We start from the raw sequence: 26,885 nt of genomic DNA on the forward strand, positions 1-26,885 counted from the left end.
TCTCATCCTGGATTTCGCCCTCCGGTGAAAGCTGCGGCTCGCCCCTTCGGTCACCACCTGTTCGGAAGGAACCCGCGGAGCGCGCACCTCCGCCCCAGGCCCCTTTCCTCCCCGGCTCTGACTTTCCTGCCGAGCACCCTGCTCTCTCCAGCCCAGGCCAGGCTTGCAACTTTCCTCGCAGCCTGGCGCTCACCCCGCTTGGCTGGTCCCCAGGAAACGCTGCCTTCCCGCGGCGCCCCCGCCCCCGAGCTGCCCGCAGCCGGGCCGAGCGCCCTCACCCCTCACCCGCGGCCCCGAGAGCGGCTAGTCGGGCGCACGCGCGCCCCCCGCCCCTCCCCGCAGGCGGCGCAGCTTCCCCTGCAGCACCTCCCCTCTCGGGGAGGGAGCCGGAGGGGGCTCGGGACGCCGCGCGCAGACCTGCTCCGGCTGCGCGCCGCGCCGCTCTCCTCCGAGAGTGGCAGCAGTAGCCGCGGCGCCCGCAGGGGTTCCCGGCTGCCGCAGCTCCTCGGGGGAGCCCAGCACCCCCAACCTGCTCGCCGCGCGCAGCTGAGCCGCCGCGCGGGACTCGCCGCCCAACATGGATTTCCTCCTGGCGCTGGTGCTCGGGTCCTCGCTCTACCTGCAGGCGGCCGCGGAGTTCGACGGGAGGTGAGTAGGGCCCCGGGGCGCCCTCTCCTGCTCCTTGCAGCGCTAATTTCACACCGCCCTGGGGTTCCCCCTGTCAGCCCTCGCTCCAGAAGCTGGGCCACCGCACAGCCTCGGCGGGAGGAGAGCCGTCGAGCCGCCCTCTCTACCAGTGGCTGCCCGAGGCCTGGAGGGCGCGCCCCCTGCGCGTCCGGGAACCCGGCCGCGGCTCCCCGGGAGAGGCTGCGCGAGCCGCCCACCCCCGGCTCGGCAAAGAGGGCTGGGAGAGAGGGGAGGCTCGAGCCGGGCGTCTGGGTTCTGAGGGCGCGGGTTAGCCGCCCCAGAGGAGGTGACGCGCGGGACATCCCTTGTCTGGGAAACTCTCGCTCTTGGTTTAGACAGCTTTGCAGTGGGGACACTTCCAGGTGGTCGGGGCCAAATCCCGGCTGGGAGCTGACAGGGCCGCTCACACAAAGGGTGGGGAGAGGAAGCGACTGGGCTTCCAGTGTGTGGGGGGGTAACCTGTTTGCCTCCCCACTTGGTTTCCTTGGCGGGGGTGGGGAACTCTGCGTGTGTGTGTGTGTGTGTGTGTGTGTGTGTGTGTGTGTGTCTGTACGCACACACAGCTCCCGAGACTTAGGGCGAGCCTGACTGCTGCGTGCTCTGACAGGTTCCAACAACCCAAGGCTCTGCTCCCCTCGGCTGTCACTCAGCCGCTCCTCCCGCCTCTGCGCGCGGAGCCCTCTTCCCTGCCGCCGGATCGGTTCCCGCGAGTGTGTGTGTGTGTGTGTGTGTGTGTGTGTGTGAGAGAGAGAGAGAGAGAGAGAGAGTGTGTGTGTGTGTGAGTGTGTGTGTGTCTGGAGGGCGTGCTCGGTTACCCCACCTCGGTGCAATTGCAGACCAGACTCGCCCCGAAACCAGGCAGGAGCAGCTAGGAGAGTTTTTAAACTTGGGTCACACCACTCTGCAGTCGCCCTCAGGCAACGACCGGCACCCACACTCCCGCCCCCGCGCAGCCGGAAAGACTGCCGCACCTGTTTTTCCTGCAATCTTGGAACGAATCAATTCCACAATTGATTGGTTTTCTGGTACCTGGAAGGAACGGAGGGAAGCCAGTGGAGCGCTGAAGAGAAGAAGCGCAGCCGCTGGTTTACCACCTCGTTGGAGGAAATGGAAAGTTCGCGGTTATTTCTCCTTTGGGCTTGGGGGCATAAGGGGGAGATGAAAGGAAGAGGAATTGAAAAGATTAGGGAGCTAAAAAAAACGTGGGTAGCGTCCAGAGGCTGTTTTATTTTATTAAAGTAATTATTTGCCCACATTCGTGTCTGTTGTGCGTTTTTTTGCACACATATGTGCAACAAGAAATACGTTACATGATTATGCATAAGATTTCCATACAGCCTTAAAAAGATGTCTAAAACAGACAATTAAAATATTGATCCTCTAGGGGGAAAATGTCACTGAGGTAGGCGTGAATCTAAACATCGAACCGATTTACCAAATAAGGTGTCAAGGTGGAATCTGGTAGTAAATCTTATCCTGAAATCGAGTGCTTGCTTTAGTCCTTATTTGCATTAGAGAGGACGGTAACACGAATCGTTGATGCAGGAAAGTTTCAAACCACAAGGACACTTGAGATGTTAGCTACACTTTAAACTCTCCTTGGTTTTATTTAGTCTTCTTTCTCAAGTACATTTTTTTCTGGGAACTTTTTCTGGAGAAGAGTCATGTCTGGGAAAGAGTTCTGTTTCATTTGATTTTGAGAGACCTCCCTCCCTTCTGTTCCTTCCCACATGTACCTGTTATATAAGGCAGAAAACATTTTTCTTTCTGCTTTGACATGTCTTAATACTTTTCAGTTGACGGTGTATCAGTCAAAACTGGCTTTCCTCTCGGGAACAGGTGTGGGCCTTTGAGGAATCTGTTTTATTTCAAGCTTAAGAAACCATCCTGTGAGTGGCAGCCTTGAGAATTCTTGGTTTTAGCTGGTGCTCTTTCCTTGTAAGAAAGGATCTTCCCTTCCCTCCCCCCGACCCCTACTCCTGGGCGGTTGTATCTGCGTTTGTCTGATGTTTGAAATTAGATCATGGCAGAACTATTTCCCTGAAGGTGTGTTATTGTTTTATTTCTTCAGGCATGAAGGAGTTCATAGAAAGTTGCTGGGTGTGATTAAAATGTTTTTCTAAAGTAATAACAAAGAGGAAATTATTTTTAATTTCGAAAGTGTCTTTATTTAATTCGAATCTTTTTGTTTGGTAGGTGGCCCAGGCAAATAGTGTCATCCATTGGCCTGTGTCGTTATGGTGGGAGGATTGACTGCTGCTGGGCCTGGGCCCGCCGGTCCTGGGGACAGTGTCAGCGTGAGTATCACCCCTGGGGCTTCAGCTTCCTTTGAGGGCGGGCTGTCCACCGTCTGTCATGGCTTCACTCTGCAGGTTGGAGGGCTCATTCCTGTGCAAGGCTTGGTGGTGCGCTTCTGACGGAATCTGCAGTCCCTGACCTCTTATTCCGCCACTTTCCAACCTGAGCCACCTGTAGGAAGGTGCCAGTTTTGTTATTCACAGAGAGTCACCTAGGACGCTCCTTTTAGCTTTTGTCCCCCATACCTCCAGCTCTTGTTTTCCCATCAGGCTTACTCTTTTCTTTGCTCTGGGCTCTGAGGTGGGAGTCAGATAATGAGTCCAGATTGTATTTACACTAAAGAAACTCTGAACCTTATAGCGCTTATAAATTCCTTACCATGGCTGTTGTATAAAGTGGCCTATTTGTAAATCTTTTTTTTTTTGAAGTGAGATTGTATTGACTGGCTTCTAAATGGACCACCCAGTATAATCCAGTAATACCTCTGGAAAAAAAAAAACCCATCATCTTTAAGTTCCATGAGTAATCAACATCATGTAATAAGTGCCCAGTCGGAACACTGATTTTTAATTTTACATGATGATCACAAATGGGTATTTTAATGGCAGAAATCAGAGCCACACCCCAGAAGTTTGAGAAATTCATTCCCAGCATTTTATCTGGATCTTAAAATTTTATCCCACTCCCCCTAACAAAAGAATCCACAAACTATCAAGTAAATTTCTGGGATATCTTTGGAGCACGAGGTTGGCATGTCTGGTTAGATAGTGGGAACTGAGTTGGGTGCCATATATCCCAGTGTTTACTGCTGATGAGAAAGGGGCTTAGAGAAATAGGGAAGGATAGTGAAGTCTGGAGCTGGAAAGGGAGGAGCCTGCCTTAGAGAAGTGCTGGCAGGATGAGGAATCAGGTAAATTTCAGTTTGGAAAGCTAGGCACTCCCTCAGCTATTTCAGTCTTTGAGAACTGTGTGTGATGTCTGTCCTTAGCTTTGTGAAGGAGGGAGAGTGACAGTCCCAGGTTGACCTCTCTGGTTAGGGATGGAAAGGTAAAGGGGACTAAAGTTTGTCTACCTGCTCCCTGCAAGCCACTGGGCCAGACTTTTTTCACAGTTGGGTCATTGCTGCTTTTTATAAAGGCAATCGGTGGTAACTCCAGTTTTCAGTAAACAAAAGAACTAGGTAAAGTTTCCGTGCCCCCACTGGTTGGTCTATTCCCGTTGTTTTTAAGGGAAGATGGTCAAAAAAGAAGAATGGTACCTGGTGAAATAAAGTCTTATGCCGCAGGGCCAGAGGTATTTGCACAGCTGGAGGCCACAGGTGTGGAATTTGAAGAGCAATCCGGTGTTGATAAGCAAAGGGTGAAGAGAGGATTCTTCTCTTGACCCAATACACACATGTCTCCTGAATAAAACATAAGTAGTTCCCTTCCCTTTGCAGGAAGGGAGACAGTTTCCTCCTCCTCCACTGCCTTAATTTTCAGGACACTCCCAAAGCAAACGTTGCAGTGCTTTGGGTGTGCACAGGCCGCCAGCCCCACCCAGGACAAGGCTGCCTGGCAGAGTGCCCTGAGCTCAGCGGAGTACACCTTCCACGCAGGCAGCGTGTCAGGGCCTTCGGCAGAAGCTCGCGGAGGAGTATATTTGCACTCTGCCAGCTGTACTAAAAGAATTCCGCCGAGAAAACTCTATCTCGCAGAGGTTCGTCGACTGCGGAATTCCCCAGAAAGAACCTCTAGGAGCTGTTTTATGTCTCTTTACCTTGGAATTAAATTTTCTCTAATATACACTGGCTTGGCAGTTCTGAATTTGAATGAGTTGAAAGACCTTTGAAAGGTCCAGTGGCATTACAAAACTTCAACATCCAAGTGATTTCCTAGCATCCCACTTTCTGCACGGTAGCTTTCCCAGCAGATATGGGACACTGTTCTCTTATTTTCTATACCTTCATTTTGTTTCTAAAAGACTGCACACCGTGGTCAAATACAGTATTGGATAGTACTTATCTTTTCCTTCCTGTTATTGAATCCGAGGAAGCTACAACATGGCATGAGGCAATTACTGAAATGGTAATAAATGCACAAGAGGATCCTGCACAAATCACAGTTTACCTTAGATTTGGTGGAAGTTTGAGAGGCAGCGTAATGGAACGGGGACTCTGGAGCTAGATTGCCTGGGTTTAAATTAGTTCCACCTCTTATTAGCTGTGTAACCTTGAGCAGGTTATTCAATTCCTCTCTGCTTCATTTTCCTTATCACTAAAATGGATCTAAAATAATACAACACCTCCTAGGACCACGACACAGCTTAAGTAAGCTGTGATTTGGAAAGCACGTAAAACTACTGGCACAGAGTAAACACTGTTATGTGTGTTTGGTGAAATTAAAGAAATGTAAAGGACTACTGCTGCTGACAGTGTTCTGCGATGGGACATGCCCATGCTATCAGATTCTTTGTTCTTTAGGCATGCTATATGCATTTTTGCATTTATACTGCTGAAATTAAAACATGGTTCCAAGTTTCTGTGTTGCAATAAAGCAAAATGCCTTTACACTAAAAAGGGCCAGATGGATCTTTACCATTAATAGTACAGATGGCAGAGTTGTAAAAATGAGTTCACAGATGGATGCTTCCTTGTCTGTGTTTTATTTTTGCAGAACCTCAGGTGGTCCAAAAGTCTCTTGCCAGTTCAGAGATCCCCCTGTCTTTGTTTTGCTGTAAACAGGTAGAGGAATGTGGGAGAGGAGGTCACCTCAGAGTGGGAAGGAAGAACAGGGGCAAAACTCCTGATTAGTTTTTAAAGAAAGCTTTTGTGAAATTAAAACCTTTGTCACTGTATTTATTCAAGGAAAGTACCTTGCTATTCTTTAACAGTTACATCTGGTAATGGATTACCTATAAAAATTCCAAGCAGCTTCTGGGAAATCTAATGTGAAAAATGGTTTTGCCTTCCTGACCCTTACATAATCTCAGAGTTCTTTTTCCCATGCGGAGCACTCTCCCTTCCTTAGCAAAAGTGCCCTGGTTCTCGTGTTTTCTGAACGATTCACTTTGGAATTTTCCTTCAAATCAGCAAAGCAAAGCAAAAGGAAACTATTCCCACCTGCATGTAGAAGCTCCCAATTTATCCCTTAGAAGATGTGTAAGTTCGGGGAGACCATACCCTCATGGTACTGTTTGTCAGGTCTCACACCCTAGCGCGCTGACCCTTGGGTGAGTGTTTACCTCCATTTGGTTGAGCATATGTGAGACATATTGACTCACTATTCGTGTGAGTGGAGTATATGTCTTTACACAAAATGTGCTGCATTTCATTTTCAGTTGCTGCCCCCCTTTCCATGGACTTGTTGGGAGAGGACAACGAACATGGCAGGGGCCTTGCGTTGCCTAGCCTCGCTCCTGCCTCACCAAGTCCAGCCACAAAGCCGTGTCCAGCCAGACATCCCGCCCTTCCCTCTGGGACTGAGGAAGGAAGGACCGGAGCTGCTACCCAAACAGGCTCAGGAGCTGTCCTGCTTCCCGCCTGTGCCACCCAATATTCCCAACCCCACTGGGGAAAGCATGACCTATTCCAGACATAGGCAGGTTATGTTTTCATTGTTCTTTTAGAGATCATACCCGTACCTTCTTTCTATCCTTTGATTCTTTGTTCTGTGTTCTTATAAACAGATCTCTACATGTTGAGAATTCAAAATGGGGTTTTCCAGTTAATCGTCTTGGGCTTTACCTTTATTGACTATTGATATGGCTTTTGATTGTAAATGGAAAATTTCTTAATACATTTGTAACACACCGATGCTTCCATATTTATAGCACACAGCACCTTAATCACTTAGATTATCACAAAATACTTGTTTCTTGCTCTGTAGTTATTTAACTTCCTTAACTTTTCCATCTTGTTAATGGCACATTTCATTTTAATTATTTTAACAATTTCTCTACTCCAAGTGGAGATCTCTGTAATAAATGTTTCTCAGGGTTTGTATATCTGATTTTTAAAAGCCACGTATTCCGTGGAAACAGTTCTTAACTAAAAGCACTAAACAATTTGGGACAGCTGAGTGGAGCCCTGACTTTTGTACCTGATTAGCTATTTAACATTTCTCAGCTGCAGTTTTCTTATTTTACAAGTGGATTTCTAAGGTGCCCTGCAGCTCTAAACCCCATCTGAGAACTTCCTTAATATTGAAAAGGGTATATAGGATCTAGTTATTGCATTTCTGTATGGTTGTCTTTCTGTTCACTTGGACATTTGGCTCTATATGTGGCTATAACAATAGTGTTTCTGTTGAAAGCACTTTGTAAAGGTATGAAGAAAAACTCAAAATGCAACTAATTCTAGGTTTCAACAAAGCTGTTCAGTTCCTGAGTTCTCTGGCTCTCATTGAGCAATTTGTGGTTTTTGAAAGAATTTAGATAAATTAGGATGGTTTTGTATCATTTTTCCTTAAGACCAGGCAAAATGCAGGTGTTTTGTTATGTTTCTTTGGAGATTTTGGTGAGAAGTGAAACCTACTCCTAGAGTTGGCTTTGCTTTATTAGTTCTAAACCTCGTTTTCTCCTCCCTCCTCTCTGAAGTTAGTAAAGGCTACAACTGTACAGTTGCCATGTAAAGTGAACATTCTGGATTTTTATCAGTGCCAGATAAACTTATAGGTTAGTGCAACTTAAGGACTGAGAAACAGTAATTCATTCTGAAACTGTTTTGGAGTTGTCAAATAATTTCACTTGGATAATGTATGTCATGGCTAATGATCGTGGCCCACTAGAAAGAATGAGGAACAAGTCATTGAATTATTTATTTCTGTATTTCAAATGAAATGGTTAGTAGTTTAAGCAGAAAATTTTGATTTGGTAAGTGAAACATTTACATTTCATATTTCATTCCTTATTCATATCTGGGTTCAGAAATCAGCCTCTTGAAAGGAACATGGGGCTTCCCTGGTGGCGCAGTGGTTGAGAGTCTGCCTGCCGATGCAGGGGACGCGGGTTCGTGCCCCGGTCCGGGAAGATCCCACATGCCGCGGAGCGGCTGGGCCCGTGAGCCATGGCCGCTGAGCCTGCGCATCCGGAGCCTCTGCTCCGCAACGGGAGAGGCCACAACAGTGAGAGGCCCGTGTATCACAGAAAAAAAAAAAGGAACATGATTTTTAAATTTTTGCTCTCTATGTTGGTCATTGACTTCCTGTCCCTAGTCACAAAAGTATATAGATTACACCCTTCTTTGATTTTTTGGATTTTGAGTACTTTCTTTAAAATAGTTAAGGGTAAACAAGAAATATTGGAAGTGACTCTGAAGGCCACACAGAGTGTTCCCCTACTATTCCTAGTGAGTGCATTTCCTTTAGTAGTGAACAACTATGGCAACCTCCACTGGCCATGAATCAACATTTTATAGATGAAGCAGTTTTTTAATATCCGTACAACTGTACGTGCTCCAGGAGTAATTGGGAATCTCAAGGCAGGCTGTGCTACTCAGAGATGTGTTGAAGATTGCCAGCAGGTCCCAGGCCAGCTTAATGGAGCTGAGCATGCTTCACTGTCTTAATGTTTATCAGCTTCCTCCTCTAATTTTGGGGTGAGAATGCACAATCTCATGTTTTATTTTTTGAGGTAGGAATAAATGCAAAGCAGTGGGCAATCTTATAACTACTTTCAGCGCTAAACCTGAATCTCCAAATCCTTAGCAAGTCAATTTTTTTGATTAAGATTATCCAACCACCACTTTTCGGTGAAAAGGTTAAGAACAGCATGTACTTTGGGTGACTTCAAGTGGTCTTGGAATGCAGATTCCAAACTAGAATCTGTGTTGAAGAAGTCTGACCTTTTTCCGTAGGTAGTTTTGGAGTACGTGTCGTCTTGAAAGTTAAAGTTCACAGAAATTACCTTGTTCCTTCATTCCTTCCCCGCATTAGAACTGATCTTTATATCATACTGTTGAGAGCTACTCATTTCCTAAGATCCCCTCATAAGTTAATCTGGGCAGGTCTCAACCTTTACGGACTAGAAAATTCTAGCACTTCTCAGGCTGGGAGGTCAGGTCAGGTAAAGGGAAGCCCTTCAGTGGCTGCAAGTTCAGCTGCTCTGTCTGCCCTCACACACCTGCCACAAGGAGAGGCTACCTGAAAGCGCCACGTGCACGTACACCTGCTCCTGAGGAGCCGCTTCCAGCCCAGAAACTGCACTTTGCTACTGGGAAACTTTTTGATAAGCTTTGGAAAATGTAGGTGTGCTTCCCCCACCCCCTTCTGTAGCAATGGTAATGGTGATTTTCATCTGTAGAATTCATGTTATATGCATTTTCAGTCAGTTGAATCGATTGCCTCCTTTTAAAGGGAATCCAGAGATGCTGAGTGATTCCCTGCAGTTGCCTTCAGTGAGTAATGGAAGATATTCATCACAGGGGCTGCACCTTCATCGCAGCGGAGATGAAAGGGAACGAGAGAAGGGTTATATGATCTAATCCTCATCACTTCTCCCCTCCCCTCGCCTTAACAGATACTTTTGCCCCTTTCTCACCGATTTTGTGCAGGTTTAAAAATTTTTCCCATCAGTCTTTTACAAATATTTATTTATTTTATAAGAGAAAATGCGTTCATCGCCTCACATACCCCTCCTTAGAGCGATAAATGTTACCAGGTTTTTGTATACCTTTCAGAAATACTTTACCTACTTATGGGTAAATTCCTATATATCTTATATATCTGTTCTTATATATAGCATGCTATATATACCATTTTACCTTCTTTTTCCTAAAAATGCATCTTGAAAGACTTCCTTTATCATCAGCACATGAAGAGGCTGCTCACGTCTTTATGGATGGGTAGCATTTCCACTGTATGGCTATACCATAGTTTGTTAACCAGTTTCTTATTGGTGGACATTTATGTGGATTCTAATCTTTTGCTAACACAATTCTAAAATAAACAACCTTAAACATACATTGAAAAAAATATTGTTCTGCAAGATAACTTTGATATGTGGTCAAATGACATATACAGTTGTAATTTTGACCAGGTGACCAATGGCTTCTTCCTTGGTAGTAAGTGGGTAAACGAAAGGCTGGATTGCAATGCTGACTTAAGGCTCTGGCAATTCCACATCCAGAATCTGATCTGTTGCTTGACTCTAGGATGCTCTAATTCCTACTTTTTTTTCCCAAAAAACCCCTCTGACAAGTCAGTGAAGGTCCCTCGGCCCCCATTTTTCATCTGTTTAATCTTGGACTAGAGGCAGCTGGTTGGGAGGATGAGGTGAGGTTGTCCATTAGCCAGGATCCCCGCCTGGCGCTCTGCCCGTAAGTTGTCTACTCTTTATGGATGTGAGGTCCTTTTTACTTATAAGAAAGACTCATATATTCTTTTAGGAATTGCTTAATTCTTTGACCTTTTATTATGTTTATAGTTCAGCTGTAATTCTTACAGCTATGTATATAGTGTTTGCTTTTTTACTAGACCCATTACCTGTTAGGGAGGAGTATGTAGAATTTTGATACCTGCATAAAGTTTTTTGGGACACCTGCTATGACATGAGTATTTTCAGGAAATATTAAACTATTGTACCAAAATACTTTTAAAAAGTGACTTTGAAACTGTAGGGGTGGGACTTCCCTGGCGGTCCAGTGGTTAGGACTCGGCACTTTTACTGCCGAGGACCTGGGTTCAATCCCTGGTCGGGGAAGTAAGATCCCACAAGCCACGCGGCACAGCCAAAGGGGGGGAAAAAAAAACTGTAGGGGCATATCATTTCCATTAGTTGTTCTAATCCTTATTCCAATTATATCTTAAGTCATCTTATTTTTAAAAATTAAGAAATGCGTGCATACGTGAAAAATTAAAAGAACCAGGTTGGGAGAGAGAGAAGGCAGTGAAGGTAAGTCTTTCTGACTTCTCTGTTTTCCTGACACTTAGTTCCAACCTCCAGCAGGCCACCACTGTTCCCTGTTGATCTTTGCAGAGATTTCTAGGCATTTCCAAAATTTTCCTTGTTCATAAAATGATGGCATGAAGTAAAACTAGTCTGTTCCTTCTTTTTTCACGTAATATTACATTTTGGAGGCTAGTCCTTATCAATTCATATAAACCTGACTCATTCTGTTAAATATGGATGTACCATAATTAATTTTAAATTAATTAATTAAAAAATCCCCTGTTTACGTACATTTAGGTGGTTTTCAATATTTTGTTTTTACAAAACATGCTGTAGTGAATATCTTTACACATTCATCATCACTGTTATATACATACAGATATGGGAGAGATAGTCATCCTATTTTTATGTAAGTACAATTGTTGAAGAGCTCTCATTTTATTTTTATAAATTTTCTTATATAAAATATGTAACTTAAAGGCAATTAAATCATGGATGCTATTACAGAGTGGAAACCTTCCATTCAGTCATTTTCTATTTTTGATTCCTTAGAAGATGCCTTAAAAGATGAATAGAATGGATTTATTTCTATGTTTTTATGCCCAACCTTGTTTGGGAAAAGATGTGAAGTGGCTTCCAGGAATGAATGCAGTAAAATAGGAAGATAGAATTAACAATGGCTAGAGGAAGAAAAAAGGATAGGATAAAAGGTAAGATGTTGGGAGGCGAGTTAATAAGTGCAGATATGTAAGCCATAGGATTTAAATTATGTTTCATAATTTGGCTCTTAGTTTCTGCTAGCCAAAGGAAAAAGGGAAGTTTCATTGCTTATATAATTCATGTTGTTTGTTAGGGAAAAATCAAGCCAGTTATTTGGGGAAATTATGTCTTTTCCCACATATAGTACTGAAAAAACAGTTTCATGTGGTCTTCAGAGAGTGGGGTTGAGTGATGGAGTGGAAGGGGCTACAGCAACGTTTTTATCATGAAGCAAGTGGTGGTTTTGTAAAGCTGTTCCATAGAAGAGCCTCCAACCAAAGAAGAGACCCTTAATCCAGAACTGCAGTTCATAGAAAACTATTTTACAAGCAGCTTAAGAAACGTTATACATACTTAGCTTTCTGATGACTCAGCTTGACTTAGCCCAGAATATCTAGCAGTGATGGGTGAACTGTATAGTATAGGGCTTTGGGTGGACAATTCTAGGTTAGACAAAAGAGTTTCAAGTTAGGATCTCTAACAATATCAAGTGTGCTGTAATATTAATTAAAGGCTAGTCCATATATTTTTTCTTTTCTTTTTTTTTCAGCCCATGTATTTTAAAAATCAGTCAGCAGTTGATGGAATTGGTACCCAGAGGCATTGGGAATGGAATACAGATAGGTGTCTCCTAGGATCCAGTATTAGGAGGCTCTGCAAAGAAATCGGAGAATTTGTTGTTTCAATTTTGTATGAGTTATTATTTTTGTATTCATTGAATATCAGTATAAAAAGTCATTACCATTTTGTATGTACTTACTCATTTTCATGCAAGTTATAACTTGGGGTAAGAGATGAGGCACAAACATTGCTTCCAGGCATCATTTATCCTACTTATGCTGTTACTTGGAATAAGGGCCAGTGCACCCAGGAACAACAAAATCTTTGACCAGTGCTCATTTCCCCAAAGCTCATGATTGTTATAGGTGTGCAAAGGAGCCCAAACGACCCTTAGTTTTTATTCTAGTTCATCTGGATCTCATGGAGGGCTGCTTTAAATAAGCCACTGGGGCCTGAACAGACTCAAAGCAGAGTCTTATGTCACCATCCAGACACAAACTTAACTTGTTTTCACTGGGGTACGAGGAAAGGTTAATCCTCATGCACTCCTGAAGCTCCATTGGCAATGGAACCTGAAACTCTGGGATACATATGCCCTAGGAGAATCTCTCTCGAAAAAAAAGAAAAAAAAAGAAAAAGAAAGGCTCAACATGATGTGTCTGGAGAGGGCCCCAATCCAGTAAGTGCCCCATCTCCATGGGAGAAACAGAGAAAGGGACTTTGAATGCCTTTCTCCAGAGATCAGCACCAACCAAGTATCTAACCTGTCCAAGAATTGTCACCCTATATCAACCTGGAGGGGAGCCAAGGAGTTTACATTGCCAGGGCCAAGATCTTACATTTCTTTGTGGGAATAAATAAACGATCAGTTCTCAAATATAATAGAATGTAGCCCAGATAATTTCGCTTGAAAAAATTTCAAAGTGATATCAATAGCTGACCATAGAAAAATACTGTAGCATAGGCCTAATGTGATTGACAGTGCATCCCTGGGAATCTGCCAGAGAAAATTGGTTTCAAAATGTATATCTAGTTACTTAAAAATCATCAGTGTGTTACAAGGTATAGAGTTTGGTTAAGTAATATCAAATATAAAGAAATTTATATTTGTGCATTTTAAATTATATTTAGTGCATTTTAATGCACTAAAGCTTCATTTAAAATTTTCCAATTTCATCACGGAATTCCTACTAGTGCCTAGTTGAGATAATTATGGTCATAATATAAATACTAATAAAATTCCTAATAAAGCCAGCATAAAAGAGTACGTTACAGCCTAGATGTGATAAAGTATTATTATGTATGGTAAAATAGTGTAGCTATCCATGTGTTATTACATATTCTTTCATAGATAGTCTCAAGAATTTTAGTTTTAACTTAGCCTGATGAAACACTGTTAAGTCAACTTGTTATTCTTACGTCTGATAGAAGGAAAAAGAGATAAGAATAATCAAATTGGTTTTGTAGCTTTATAATATAGTAGTTGATTTTGTAGAAGAAACAGGTTTTCTCCTAATTATATTTAATTAGAAGCCCTCATTTTCTGCCATATATTAACCAAAGGCTGGAGACAGCCTTGGTAGGTATTAGATGCTGGCTAAAGCCAACTTGAGACTAAGGATTTGCTGTAGGTGATTTGCATGAGGATAGTCTAGAATCAAATAAATTTTAAAACTGAACACTTCATTTGGTTAGTATCTCTTTAATGGTCCTGTAGATTAATGATACAAATTCTCCAAAACTGACTTTGTTTTCCTATTATAACATCATCAGATCACAAGGTTAAGGTTGTCTTTTGTAAATATTACTGACTTATTCTGAACTTTTAGGAACTATTTCATCACAGTTTAAATTTGTGCTAATGTACACAAAAGATGAAACTATTAGACATTTCTGGATTTATGCTTACTTTGCCAAAAGCAGTGTTGTTTTTCAAAACTCTCTAGCCTTGTTTTTATAGATCAGAGTTTTCAAACTCAGTTTCTATGAAAAATCCTTAAATGGTCAAAGGTGTGTGTTTAGCACAGAGACTAACTCCTTGGATAGATTTTCCGAACATAAGCTTCCTGCCACCTAAAATATTTTTCTAAAGCCTTTGTTACCTCCTATTTTATTTTAATGTTAAGATTTTATAGGTACTTGGTAACTATCTGCCAAATGCTTTCATGCCAACAAATAGCAAATAATAGAAAAACACAAATTGCAGCTCAGGCTTAAGTGTGTTTTTTTTAATGTACATGGATGTTTAGAGTTGATTTTATATTATATAACTTACTGTGGCAATAGTTTCTACTGGGTAAATTGTCCCAAGCTCATCTGATTACATAAATATTTCATGGTGTTTCATATAGATAATGGTGGTTTCAAGTTCTTTTGTCCCTTGGATTGAGTTTTTTAAATCAAAACTCAATTGAGTTTTTACTGATGAATTAAAAGGTTCATTGCATCTTGGTGTCTATGTATGGCCAAATATTAGGATATTCCCCTGTATAGTTTATTTCCTAATTAAGGCAGAATTGTGGTTTTTTTGAAACAGGTAAACTGGGGGAGAAAATATAAAATTATGAAGAAATGATTTGTAGATTTGTTAAATGTTCTGTTCTCTAATCTTGTGTTGAGGTCTGATGAATGCTATGGCTTTAATGCCTATAAAGCAGTAGACTGAAAGTTGGGGTCGTCCAAATTCTTACTCAAAATGCTATTTGTGGGCGTGGGATCTGTTGTCCTGGATGTTGGTGTTATAAACATGCAGAGTTGGAGAGCTGTCTATGAATAGAGTTTGCCAGGCTAATATTAACTTTTTTGACAATGAGAAATATGTGAAATTTAGGGTTGGGGTATGGAGAACATCTTAGAGTTACTTTTTTTCTAGCTAGAGATTAGGGTTAGAAGGTAGAAGTACAGTGGCAGGGAGGACCATTCCCTTTCATCTATGTACCTGGCATTTATCACCTGGAAAGAGGTGCCTGTATCATGCTTCAGAGACTGTCTGACGATATGCCGGAAGATAGGGATACCTTTGGCTAACAAGGAGGCTCAGTTCCTTTGGGTTTCTTATCCCTCATTTTCCCTAACTCTGTCCAAAGCCCAGGATGGACTCCAAATCTGTAACCTGTGTTTACCAGGCAAGAAAAGTCATCCCTGAATAGTTCAGTTTCTCTGGTTTATATTAGTCACAATTTTATAAAATCATTAGGGTGCTTATGATCTTTAACCATGCCTGATAATCACTGAGACCCCTCAGTAGCGTGTAGTGTCACTGAGAGCCCTCAGGTGGACTGAAGCAGTGGTCTGGGACAAGTCTCAGGAGAGAGTTCTACAGTTGTGACTTCTAACCCGGTGGCTTTGCTGGCGAGATTGCATGAGTTAACCACTGTGGCTCTTTACAGTGGCTGTCGGGAAGCAGGTTATCAGGAAAAAAATGGGACAGGTTTTTCTATATTACATGCTACTAATGAATCCTATTTCAGTGCTTTTTAGTGGGGTTTATACCACAAAACAATACATGTAGGGCATTTATTTTTGGCAGCTTTCACGAAAACCGTGGTGATGGTTGCCTCTGAAAATTTCCTTACGTGTCAGTAGAGAACAGATTCCAGAAACTTTCTGGAAATAATCTTCTCCATGTTTAAAATTGCTTTGATTTAAAATGCAGTTTTGTATAGTTTTAAAATGCAAATTTTAGAATATGGGGCATTGGCTAAAATTTCATGCTAAGAAGTCTTACTTAATGGCTATACACACTGATAACATAAAACTTGCTAAGTCTATGTGTGTCGAGGCTGATTTAAGTTAAGTAAGAGAAATATGACCCAACTTAAGATATTGTGAACAAAAATAAACTATACAGAACTGTTGGATGCTTGGTACTAATATAACTACTTAGAAAACAATGATGTTTGCTATTCTTTATTGGCTTGTTTTACCTTTGTTTAAAATCATTTAATATTTTTTCTGGATAAATTAGATTTTTCCAAATTGGCATTTAAAGAGTATTAAAGAAACGGTATCCTTTTATATTTTTCCCTTCTTATACATAACCATAGTCATAAACAGTTTTCTTTAATATGTGATCCAGAATATAATTTGCAATTTATACTTTGATTTATTTTCAGCTTTTTGCTTAGATTGTGCCTGATATATTTCATTACTTTTTTTAAAAAAATGTATCAACATCAAGATATGGTGAGTTCTTTTAAAGTTACAAACCTAACCAACACACAAGAAAACCTCTAACAAGCAAATGTAATGTGTACCTTTAAAAGTACAGAGCAATCATTCTGGATCGATAGTTAGATTATTACTTTAATTGAATCAAATTGGACTTAGAATTTTTATCTTCTAATATTACCTAAAAGAAGGCTCCATTCACCTAATTTTAAATTACACAAATAAATACACAAATGGAAAGTTAAAAGTCTTTCCTCTTTAAAGCATACTTTATGCTTTAAAGAGGAAAGACATTAATCCAAAAGAGAAGTCACACAATCATCTCTTCCCTTACCTCTAGGATCTCTAGGTTGGTCGAACTGCTGACCATTACTAGTAGTGTTTCAAGTTTCTTCCATTTACTTTCATTAAAATGGGTAATTTACATATCTTCAAGTGAAATGGCTGAGTTTTCACACTAATTCTTGTTGCTATTGACAACCAAAGCAGCCATGCAAGAAGAAAATGCTGTGGAAGGAAAGAAAAAAAACCTTAATATTTCCTCCGCAAAGTTGGAGAGAAAAGGGAACACACAGTATGTAAGAAACAGGTAAGTAAAGATATATCAATTTAAAAACTACCAGGCTCGGTTACTAATTTATCAAAAGTTTTAATTTTTTTCAGATATTTTGTCCAACACTCAGTTAAATAAAAGGATACTGTCTCTTGGAACCAAAAATTAATATTCTGAAAATGAAAAATTGGATTGAAAGGTACAGTGTCACAAAAGGTCTGAAATACTTTAATTTAGAATTTGAACTATGAAAGAATAGCACAACTTCAATTATTGGTTAATATTTTTGTTACAAAATGTTTTTTAATGACAAAATGGTGACTAAAATATTACTATTTTGAACATGTCCTAGATTTTTTTGTTTGTTTCAGAAAAGCACTGAAAGTTGCGTATGTGTAAGTCTCCGGGAATGTAACAAGTTGATAAATACCCAAGTCCAGCCTCCTTACAGAGAAAAGATCTGGAATTTCTTTTTTTGGACATTTGTTTTGCAGCTTTCTACGTCTTAAGGCAGAGAATAGCCAGGATAAGGTGCCAGCTCAAAGGTTAGATGAACATATTTTTTGAAATAATTTTGGCTAATCTATGTCTTGAAAGACATACAGTACTTCTAAATAATAACTTCACAAAGTTATTAATAAAACTTAACACTAGTTGTGTTTTTGAGTTGCTTTTGTTGGGGGTAACTATATTCCTTAGAGATGTGTTTCTTCTGTTCATAATTTTATTTCAGTTATTACATGAAACTTTTCCCTTTCAGTTTATAATTCCTTTCTCCTGTTTTATGAATCTGATAAATTGACCTCCATTCTAACCTAAAGGACAGTTTATGTTTTTAATACTTAAAGAAGCAAATTTTTTTTTTAAAGTCCACCAAATGAAATTACTAACACCATCCTATCATTAACCTGAGGGAATTGTATCTCATATTCATTAATTCTCCATGGAAGGAATCAGGTAAGAAATATTTTTATTGTATAAGATATGTAAGATGTTATAATAGCACCTTGTAGTATTCATGCTATTGTTTTGGTGCATAAAGTGTTTCTTGTCTTAAATATTTTTGGAAGTGAACAGTGTTACCTAAAAAATCACCCTTGTGATACTTTTGTGGAAATTTTTGGTGAAATGTGTGAAATTCTATTTAAAGGAGTTGGGGCCAAGAAGACAATGTACTTTAAACTGATAGATGGAAGATACTATGACATGTCAGAGAAAATGTTTTTAAGGGGAGATTTTAATAAAATCACTTGGGAACAAGATTGATAGTTCTAGAAATAAAAGTTAAGAAATTTCTCTGTTCAGGGACGCTTAAAAAAACCAAAGCATATGTATCTTATATTTACTATCAGCTATAGTATTAACTAGCAGAGCTATGGCAGAGGTTAAGGAGGTCATAACAAACAAAGAGTATAATGTGGGCTTTGTCACCAACAGATGTGGGTTCAGGACCTGTTCCTGTGACTCACCAACTATGACATACTAGATATTTTATTTAAATCTTCTGAGCCACAATTTCCTAATCTTTAAACCTACCTGGCAAGATTGTTGCTAGCCGTAAGGAGAATGCCTCATGCAGAACAGCTCTTGATAAATGTTTGCTATTATTATTGTATGGTCAATATAAAGAATACAAATGAACTTTGAAACAGTGTTTTATTTTTACTAGGGTCCATGGTGGCATCCATGGTATATAGTATGTTTTAAAATACATTTTGTTTACCATGCCCACCGTTTGGAAAAAATCCATTGCCAGTAGTAGAAGATTTCTCAGATTATTCATTTCTAAAATAAAAACTGTCATTGGATGACCATCTGTGCTTTTGAACCATTCCTTTTCCACTTCTTTAATAACATCCATCTGCAAATATCAGAGTGAAGTAGGGTTTTGGTTGCCTAACCCAAGGAAAAGGAACTGGAAGAGTCGATAATTGAATTGTAGAATTACATGTAGAGTTACTTAGTCATTGATTTGACACACATTTGAGAGTTTACTAAAGGCAAGGAGCTAAGTTAGGGGCTGACAGAGATTAGTAAAACATGGACTCTTGCTTGGGAGGAGCTGATTTGGTAAGATGGTTGTCTCTTATTCCTTCCAGGATTCTAAAGTAGGCAAGAGTTAAGGATAAAGAGTTGAGGCTGTTGAGAGGAAGCATTACTTCCTGCTGGAGAGGATCAAGGAAGATTTCACAGACTCAGTTGTGTTCAGTTGATTCATTCATTCAATAACTACATACTGAGGGTGATTACCTGTCTGATCCTGTGCCAGCCACTGCAGATACATTAGTAAGATGAAGCTACAGGCATTTATGTCATTCCCTGTCAATGTTGAAGGCCCACAGATGAAAACAATATTGGATGAGAGGTGTGTTTTGAGATAGGATATTGTGAGAGCACGTCTCAGTGGGCAGTATCCCCACCCAAGAGCGATGGACTGGTGGCCTAGCTAAATCCTGAGGGATACGTAAGTCAAGTAAAGGGCACCCTGGCCAGACAGAAAAATGCACTGAAACTTCAGAAGCCAGAATGAGAGGCACATTCCAGGAAATGTAAGAACCTTCATTTGGCATTGGGGTATGTGTTTGAAGGATATCTGATGAGCGATGCTGTGGGAGAGGTAGGAATGGGCTGACTCATGGAAGGCCTTTGATGTCATCTTAAATAGAGTAGGATTTATCCCAAGGTTGCAGAGGGACACTGTACAGATTTTAAGCAGGGGAATTACATAATAAGATTTATGTTTCATAAGTTCTAAGCTGGTGCCAGTGGGTCCTATCTAGCGTACAGGTGAATTTGATTTTGCTCACAGAGATTTTTCGAAATAGTCGCCAGTGTTTCCGAGGAAAAATGGGTATCAGGCTTTGTTGATAAATCAGTAGCTCTGTGTTGCTGCAAGGAATTGGTGGGATGGAGTTGCTTAGCGTTGCCGCGTTTGGAGAAGCATGTACTCCTTTTTATCGTAGGGCTCACTGCTTCAGGCAGATGCCCAGGATCTGTGGGCATTTCGGGTTCTGGGGCCCATTTCTGAACATTTTGCTGATTGGCAATTACGAGACAGCCTTTTGAGACTCGGGACTAGAGGCTGTTACACTAAACCTGGTGAGAAATTGAGTTTTAAGCGGTATTGGTGGGAACGAAGATTAGGGATTGAAAGATACGAAAAAGAAAGGATGGGGAGGCATGCTTTAGGACAGTGCTGGGGAGTGCAGGCTTCATAGACAGACTTGGCTGCTGCCAGACCTGTGTTTTTGAGAAACTAACCTTTCCGAGCAATAGCTTCTTTTTTGGTAAAATATAGAGAAGAGCCCTACCTTACGGGGTTGTTATGAGGATCAAATGAGAAAATGCAAAACACTTAGTAACTGGCTCCCATTGATTCACATTCAGGAAAATGGTGGCTGGTGGTGGTGAGGTTGGTTGTAAGGAAGAGGGGCTCCAGGATGATGCCTGCGTTTCTGGTGTGAGATCTGGTGACCTAGAGAACATGGGAGAAAGTGCAGATGAAGACTTCAGTGTTGGATGTGATACGTGTGAAGCGCTTATGAGACTTCGAAGTGGAGAGATGCGATACGTGGTTGGATTCCAGGGCCTGGAGCTCAGGGGTGCGATGTGAGAGGGGCACAGGCTGTGATCTGATGATCTCTCCACCCCTGTCCTACCCCAACCTTCCTTCCCCTCTGTCACCTTCAGTCAACATTAATGATCCTCACAGCTACCTCCAGAGAGGATCACAGTATCAGAAGAATGTGGGAGAGTTAAAATACTATGTTGCCTGTCGGTGGAAATGTTCGCTGAGAGTTTTCAGTTCTTGAAAAACTTTCTTTCCAGTTTACCATTTTGGCCTCCAGCTGAAAGAAATGAGTAATTCAACATTTGTTTATATCAAAGGCTGAAAAACATCACACTCTACAAACATTCTATCTTTTTTCCCCTTTTGGTTGGCTTTTTCTGTTTCCATCACTATCACTCCTAAAAGCAAATATTCAACTAAAAGTAAATCATTGTTAGGAATGAATGACTGTACTTATGTTTGAAATGTATATTCTTTCTTAGCTGAGCATACTGAGAATCAGCCCTGCCTCCAGGCCTGACTCAGATGCCACCTTCTCCTTTCTTTCTTCCTGATTTTAGCGGCAGGAAGTCTCTTCTTTCTCTGCACTTAGTTATTAACACTGGCACGGAGCCTATCTCATCTTGCCCTACGTTGTGCTTACTTGTGGATCTATATCATTTGTTCTGCTAGGCTTTAGTTCCGTGAAGCTGGGGGACTGTCTTAGACATCTTTAGCTTCTGCAGTGCCTAGTCTAGCTCAGTCAGTACTTTGAAAGTATAAGGACCAGGCACTTCTATATAAAAGGCCTAAAAAGTGTGAACGTGATGTAATCTTAATAAGCAGATTGTAGTTTTAGGAAAGACTGTTTACTGGGAAAATAAATATATTTAATTTGTCTGCCTATCTTATGACCTTATTACATATTAGAGATCTTAACTCTTGATGAAGCTTCTTAAAAGAAATCAATTTACATGCTTGAAAACACATAAAGTGTAATCTGATTGTGTCATCTACTGCTTATAATCCATTATTGTTCACCATTATGCTGATTGGCAATTATGAGACAGCCTTTTGAGGCTCGGGACTAGAGGCTGTTACACTACACCTGGTGAGAAATTGAGTTTTAAGAGGTATTGGTGGGAACGAAGATTAGGGATTGAAAGATACGGAAAAGAAAGGATGGGGAGGGCTTCCCTGGTGGCGCAGTGGTTGAGAATCCGCTTGCCGATGCAGGGGATACGGGTTCGTGCCCCGGTCCGGGAAGATCCCACATGCCGCGGAGCGGCTGGGCCCGTGAGCCATGGCCGCTGAGCCTGTGCGTCCGGAGCCTGTGCTCCGCAACGGGAGAGGCCACAACAGTGAGAGGCCCGCGTACCACCAAAAAAAAAAAAAAAAAAAAAAAAGGATGGGGAGGCATGCTTTAGGACAGTGCTGGGGAGTGCAGGCTTCATAGACAGACTTGGCTGCTACCAGACCCGTGTTTTTGAGAAACCAACCTTTCCGAGCAATAGCTGCCTTTTTGGTAAAATATAGATACTGATTCTCTGAGTACTAGAGTCTTCAGGCTGATGATTGCCTTATTTTAAAAAAGGACTGTTTTTTGCAGCGTGGACACAATCCCAGTGGACTGCCCACGCATTGCCAGACCCTCTGCTGCTTCCTGCCTCTCTGGCTTTGCTTAGGCTGCTGATTCTGAATAAGGCCCTTCACCCAACCACATGGTGAATTTCTCCTACTCATCCTTTAAGATTCAGTTCACATTTCTTCCTGCCGCCTTTCCTGACATTCTTCCTACTCCCTCCTGTCTGCAGAGAAATTTCTTCCTTTTATATTCTTTTAACACCTTGTACGCCTGTCATGTCTGTCTTTGTCAGGAGACTGTATGAGATTTCAGAGTAGGTACTGTGTATTTAAAGAGCTCAAAGCCTAGTGGTGGGGCAGCAGGATGAGAAGACTAACTGTGGTAATAAAGCATGATATATGTGTATATATAAATATATGTGTATAAAATTTATGGCAGAGGTAGGCACAGAGGTTTAGGAAAGCACTGAGGAGGGCTCCGAACTCAGAAGGAGGGGCTAAAGCAAATACTGTTTGAGCTGGGTGTTGAAGCCTGTCTAGATGTTAGTCCATCAGACAAGGGGAAGAATGACATTTCCATGTAAAAGCATGCAAGTATTAGAGTATGTTACTTCCTGAGAACTGCCATCAGTTGGTCTGTTTGTGGATATGATTGGAGATGAGGCTGGTGGGACAGGCAGGAGTCAAATTATGAAATGTGGGGTTGAATGCCATACTGAGAGTTTGAACCAGTATGATAAGTATAATGATAGGTAAACATAGGAGCCAGCGAGTATAAGGGGGAGGGTGGCATGGTGAAACCCCCAGTTCTTAATACAGTTTCTTAGGCACTGTAGCTCTTCCTCTTTGTCATTCTTATAATTCTCATTATAGATAACATTTTATTGAGCTCTTACTATGAGATGGGTACTGTTCTAAGTACTTTATTTGGATTTTCTCATTTAATCATCCCAATAAACCTATGGGTAAGTTCTGTATTCACCGTGTTGCTTTACTATTTTGTAAGTAAAAAATGGCAGTGCTGACAACTGCCTCTGGTTCAACCTATGATCTTCATTTTAGATCAGAGAGAAGCTGGGTAATCTGCATGGGTCATTCATTTCCCAAGTGGTAGAGCTGGGACCCAGCAGTCTAACTCCAGCATGTGTGCCTTACCCTCTTCTCTAGAGTGCACTAAGTGAACAACAGCTCACATGTTAAGAAATATTTGTCAAAGTATACATATTATCTACTCAAGTTTATAAATTTTTTCCCATTTTTGTGTTTGAAAATTTCAAACCCACAGAGGAATTGAAAGTATAGCAACAGTAAATAGCCATATACTCTTCATGTACAGTTGTTAACATATTACATATTTGCATGTATGCACACTCTTCTCTCTCTCTCTCTCTCTCTCTCTATATATATATATATATATATATAATATATATATATATACACACACACACACATATACACATATTAGTGAGCCATTGGAAAGTAACTTACAGACATAATGGCTCTTTGTACCTATATACTTCAGCATGCATACCATTATCACACTTAAGAAATTTAGCATAGGTACAATAATATTATGTCACAAACAGTCCATAATTAGATTTCCCAAATTATCTCCAAATGATTTTTATGGTTTTTTCTGATCCAGGTCCAATCAAGGATTATATACTTCATTTAGTTGACATTCCTCTTTGGTCTTCTTTAATTTAGAACAGTTTTGGAAGAGTTCTGGATCTACTTTTTTTTTCCTTCTTGACAATAACATTTTTCAAGAGTCCAGGTCAACTGCTTGGTAGAATATTGCACAATCTAAATTTGTCTAAGATTTCCTCATTATTAGATACTAGTTAAAGCCTTTTTTGCAAGACTATTACTAGGTGATCATATATTATAACATTCCTGTTGCACATAATGTCAGTTTGTTCTATTACTGGTGGTGCTAAATTTGATCACTAGATTAAGGTTCTGACTACGACTTTTCCACTGAAAGGCACCTTCTTCTCTTTGTAATTAGTAAGTAATTTATGAGGTGATACATTGAAACTGTTTGAATATCCTGTTCGCCAACAAACTTTTGGATAATTTTTGCTCGAATTACTTAATGGTGGTTATAAAGTTGTTTTTTTTCAGATTCTATCATTCCTTCTGCGTGTTCACTGGCATTCTGTAAAGAGGATCTCTGTTCTCTTCTTTTCTAGAATCACTTTGGACCCGTGGATTCTTTTATTATTCAGTTGTTATCAGTTACTATTCTTATTCTTCTTGGTGTTCAAATTATCCCAAATTTGGCCAATGGGAACACCTCCAAGCAGCTCCTGTGTCCTTTTCACTTGTTTCCATCATTCTTTCGATATGTTCTTGCTTTTTGTCACAGCAAAATATTTCAGCCTCTCTGCCCCAGCCCTGAGTCATTTTACTGTGGGACGGTATTTAGAAACGAAGATATGGGGACTTCCCTAGTGGTCCAGTGGTTGAGACTTTGCTTTCCAATGCGGGGGCCTGGGTTCGATCCCTGGTCGGGGAGCTGGGATCCCACATGCCTTGCGGCCAAAAATCCAAAACATAAAGAACAGAGCCAATATTGTAAGAAATTCAATGAAGTTTCTAAAAAATGGTCCACGTCAAAAAAAAAAATCTTGTAAAAAAAAAAAAAGAAACAAAGATCTGGTTGTTATATGTGCTCATTGCTACTGTTACCCTACTTAAAAAAACAAAAACAAAAATCTACTTCACACTTCCTGATAAGTAACACTTTCTGATGTGTTCTTAAAGTCTCATTTTGCATTAATCTAAATTCCACTCTTCTACCACAATGAAAACAGAAAGAAAAGTTAAAATTTCAAGTAAACCAAAAATGACAATACTTTTCAGAAGATTTAAGTCGAAATGGATATTGCTTAATTATGGTAAATAAAAGTTAGATTGAGGTTCAAAGATGCAGATGCAGGCACTTATTTTCTTTGGTCTACTTCAGGAATTAAATGTTAAATAGAGATTAAATAGGTACTTGAGAAATTTGAATTGGATTTTCCCAAAGACAAAAATAAAATAAGGTAGCCAGACAGCTCTTGGGAGATAACATTATATAGAGCAGAAATCCTTATTTATTTTAACTTCATACTCTAAATTATTAATCAGTTGGTTGACTTAATATTTGACTGTAGTTTATGATTAGTTTAAATTCTTAATAAAAATAATGTTACTTAAAATATGAGAACAAAAAAATATCATAGTTGTAGTAATACATCAGAAGAGATAACAATTCTATACTTCATTAATGATTCAAAATCTGGGTTCTGCACAAAACAAGCGGTAGAGCAAAGAGATTATTTTATGTTGAAACATTCTGGCAGGGTTACTTTAATTTTCTTAACTTACAGATTGTATTCTTAACTGCGACTTTTCCTTCCTAGAAATGTTATCTAAATACCTTTATGCCTTTAATTATCTTTGATATTCTCTATCCCTCTGATCCTTTCCTGTTTAATATTACTATAATCTCACTCTCCTCTCTTCCAAATCCACTCAAAAAGCTAGGTTTCTGGCCTTTTTCTGACTACCAGAAGTATTAGCAGATTCTCCATGGAACTGGGATAAGGAATTTTTACTGAAATCGGTCAAGTCACTTAACTTTCTGTGCTTTTGCTTGTCTGCTGATAAAATGAGGATAATGTCTGTCTCTCTCCTGCCTTATATGAATACTATGAGGGTAAATTTAATCAGTCATACAAAGTGGTTTTGCACTCTGTATTCATGAGATCGTTTAACAGATAGTATTTCATAGTGGTAACAATCAGAGGCCCTTTTATTTCAGTTTTTACTACAGAGGGAATTTGTATTTGAAAATAGGATATTCAACACTAGAATACAGGATATTAGGAAGGCTGGAGGGCTGTTTTCCTCTGGAGATCTTGGAATCTGTAGGATTCTTCCCTCTGGATTTCTTATATCTATGATATAGGGAAGCTCAAGGTCCTTTCCAGTGGAGCCCTATAAAAATGCTGCCTCCATTCCTTCCAGGTCCCATTAATATAGCAATATAGCAATGACTTGTTTAATGCCTCTTTCAGCTACTCTTTCTCTCCCAAGGCCAACTTGCATACTTTATGTCACCTGTTTCTAAATTACAGACTCTGGAGGACAAGGCTCTTTTCCTGCTTTTAGTGTTCCATGTCTGAAAAGCAACATGATGTAGATTGCAAAAATTACAAATGATTCTTAGGATTCGAAAGACAATCTTATTTACCTTAAGAAAATCATTTTCAGGCTTCCCTGGTGGCGCAGTGGTTAAGAATCCGCCTGCCAATGCAGGGGACACGGGTTCGAGCCCTGGTCTGGGAAGATCCCACATACCGTGGAGCAACTAAACCCGTGCGCCACAACTACTGAGCCTGTGCTCTAGAGCCCACGAGCCACAATTACTGAGCCCGTGTGCCACAACTACTGAAGCCTGTGCGCCTAGAGCCCACGCACCGCAATGAAGAGTAGCCTCCGCTCACCACAGCTAGAGAAAGCCCACAAGCCCAACGCAACCAAAAATAAAAATAAATTAAGAAAAGAAAAAAAATCATTTTCAAGTTACAACAACACCTGAGGTTGAGTTGGCTTTTCCCTTGTCAGTTTCCAGAGCCACCACCTGCTTGGGCAACTCAACATGTCCTTTTTTTTTTTTTTTTTTTTTTTTACAAATGTTGGCACTTAACTCCCAAGTGTGATTAGATTACATAAGAAATATTATATAGAACTGATGTGGGAGTTTAATTTTTCTCCCACCTTCTTTGATAACATTGTCCAACTCAGTGTCAGAAAACATTGTCCAACTCTCAGAACCCCAGTTACATCAGTTAGGATGAGTTTTTA

At 40.6% G+C, this 26,885-nt stretch overlaps 1 protein-coding gene and 1 non-coding gene across 7 annotated transcripts in view; both read left to right on the top strand.

Moving 5' to 3' along the window:
• The first annotated feature begins 231 nt into the window (after nt 1–231).
• Nucleotides 232–26,885, top strand: part of NPNT (nephronectin) — a 78,789-nt gene continuing 52,135 nt past the window's right edge. Inside the window, exons 1-3 of one of the 6 annotated variants that reach the window (XM_067036439.1) lie at nt 279–648; nt 2,884–2,984; nt 17,389–17,439. In XM_067036439.1, the coding sequence (XP_066892540.1) occupies nt 578–648; nt 2,884–2,984; nt 17,389–17,439 (223 nt within the window). In that variant the 5' untranslated portion in view covers nt 279–577. Of the gene's footprint in view, nt 649–2,883; nt 2,985–17,388; nt 17,440–26,885 lie in introns of all 6 variants that reach the window. The other 5 variants (XM_067036437.1, XM_067036441.1, XM_067036442.1 and 2 more) reach the window with 5 other exon arrangements.
• TRNAK-UUU (transfer RNA lysine (anticodon UUU)) lies at nt 10,590–10,662 on the top strand. The gene has a single exon. It is a non-coding gene; the product is annotated as a tRNA-Lys (tRNA).

Source organism: Kogia breviceps, chromosome 6 (genome assembly GCF_026419965.1).
Source record: "Kogia breviceps isolate mKogBre1 chromosome 6, mKogBre1 haplotype 1, whole genome shotgun sequence".
In the NCBI taxonomy this organism is placed as follows: domain Eukaryota; kingdom Metazoa; phylum Chordata; class Mammalia; order Artiodactyla; family Physeteridae; genus Kogia; species Kogia breviceps.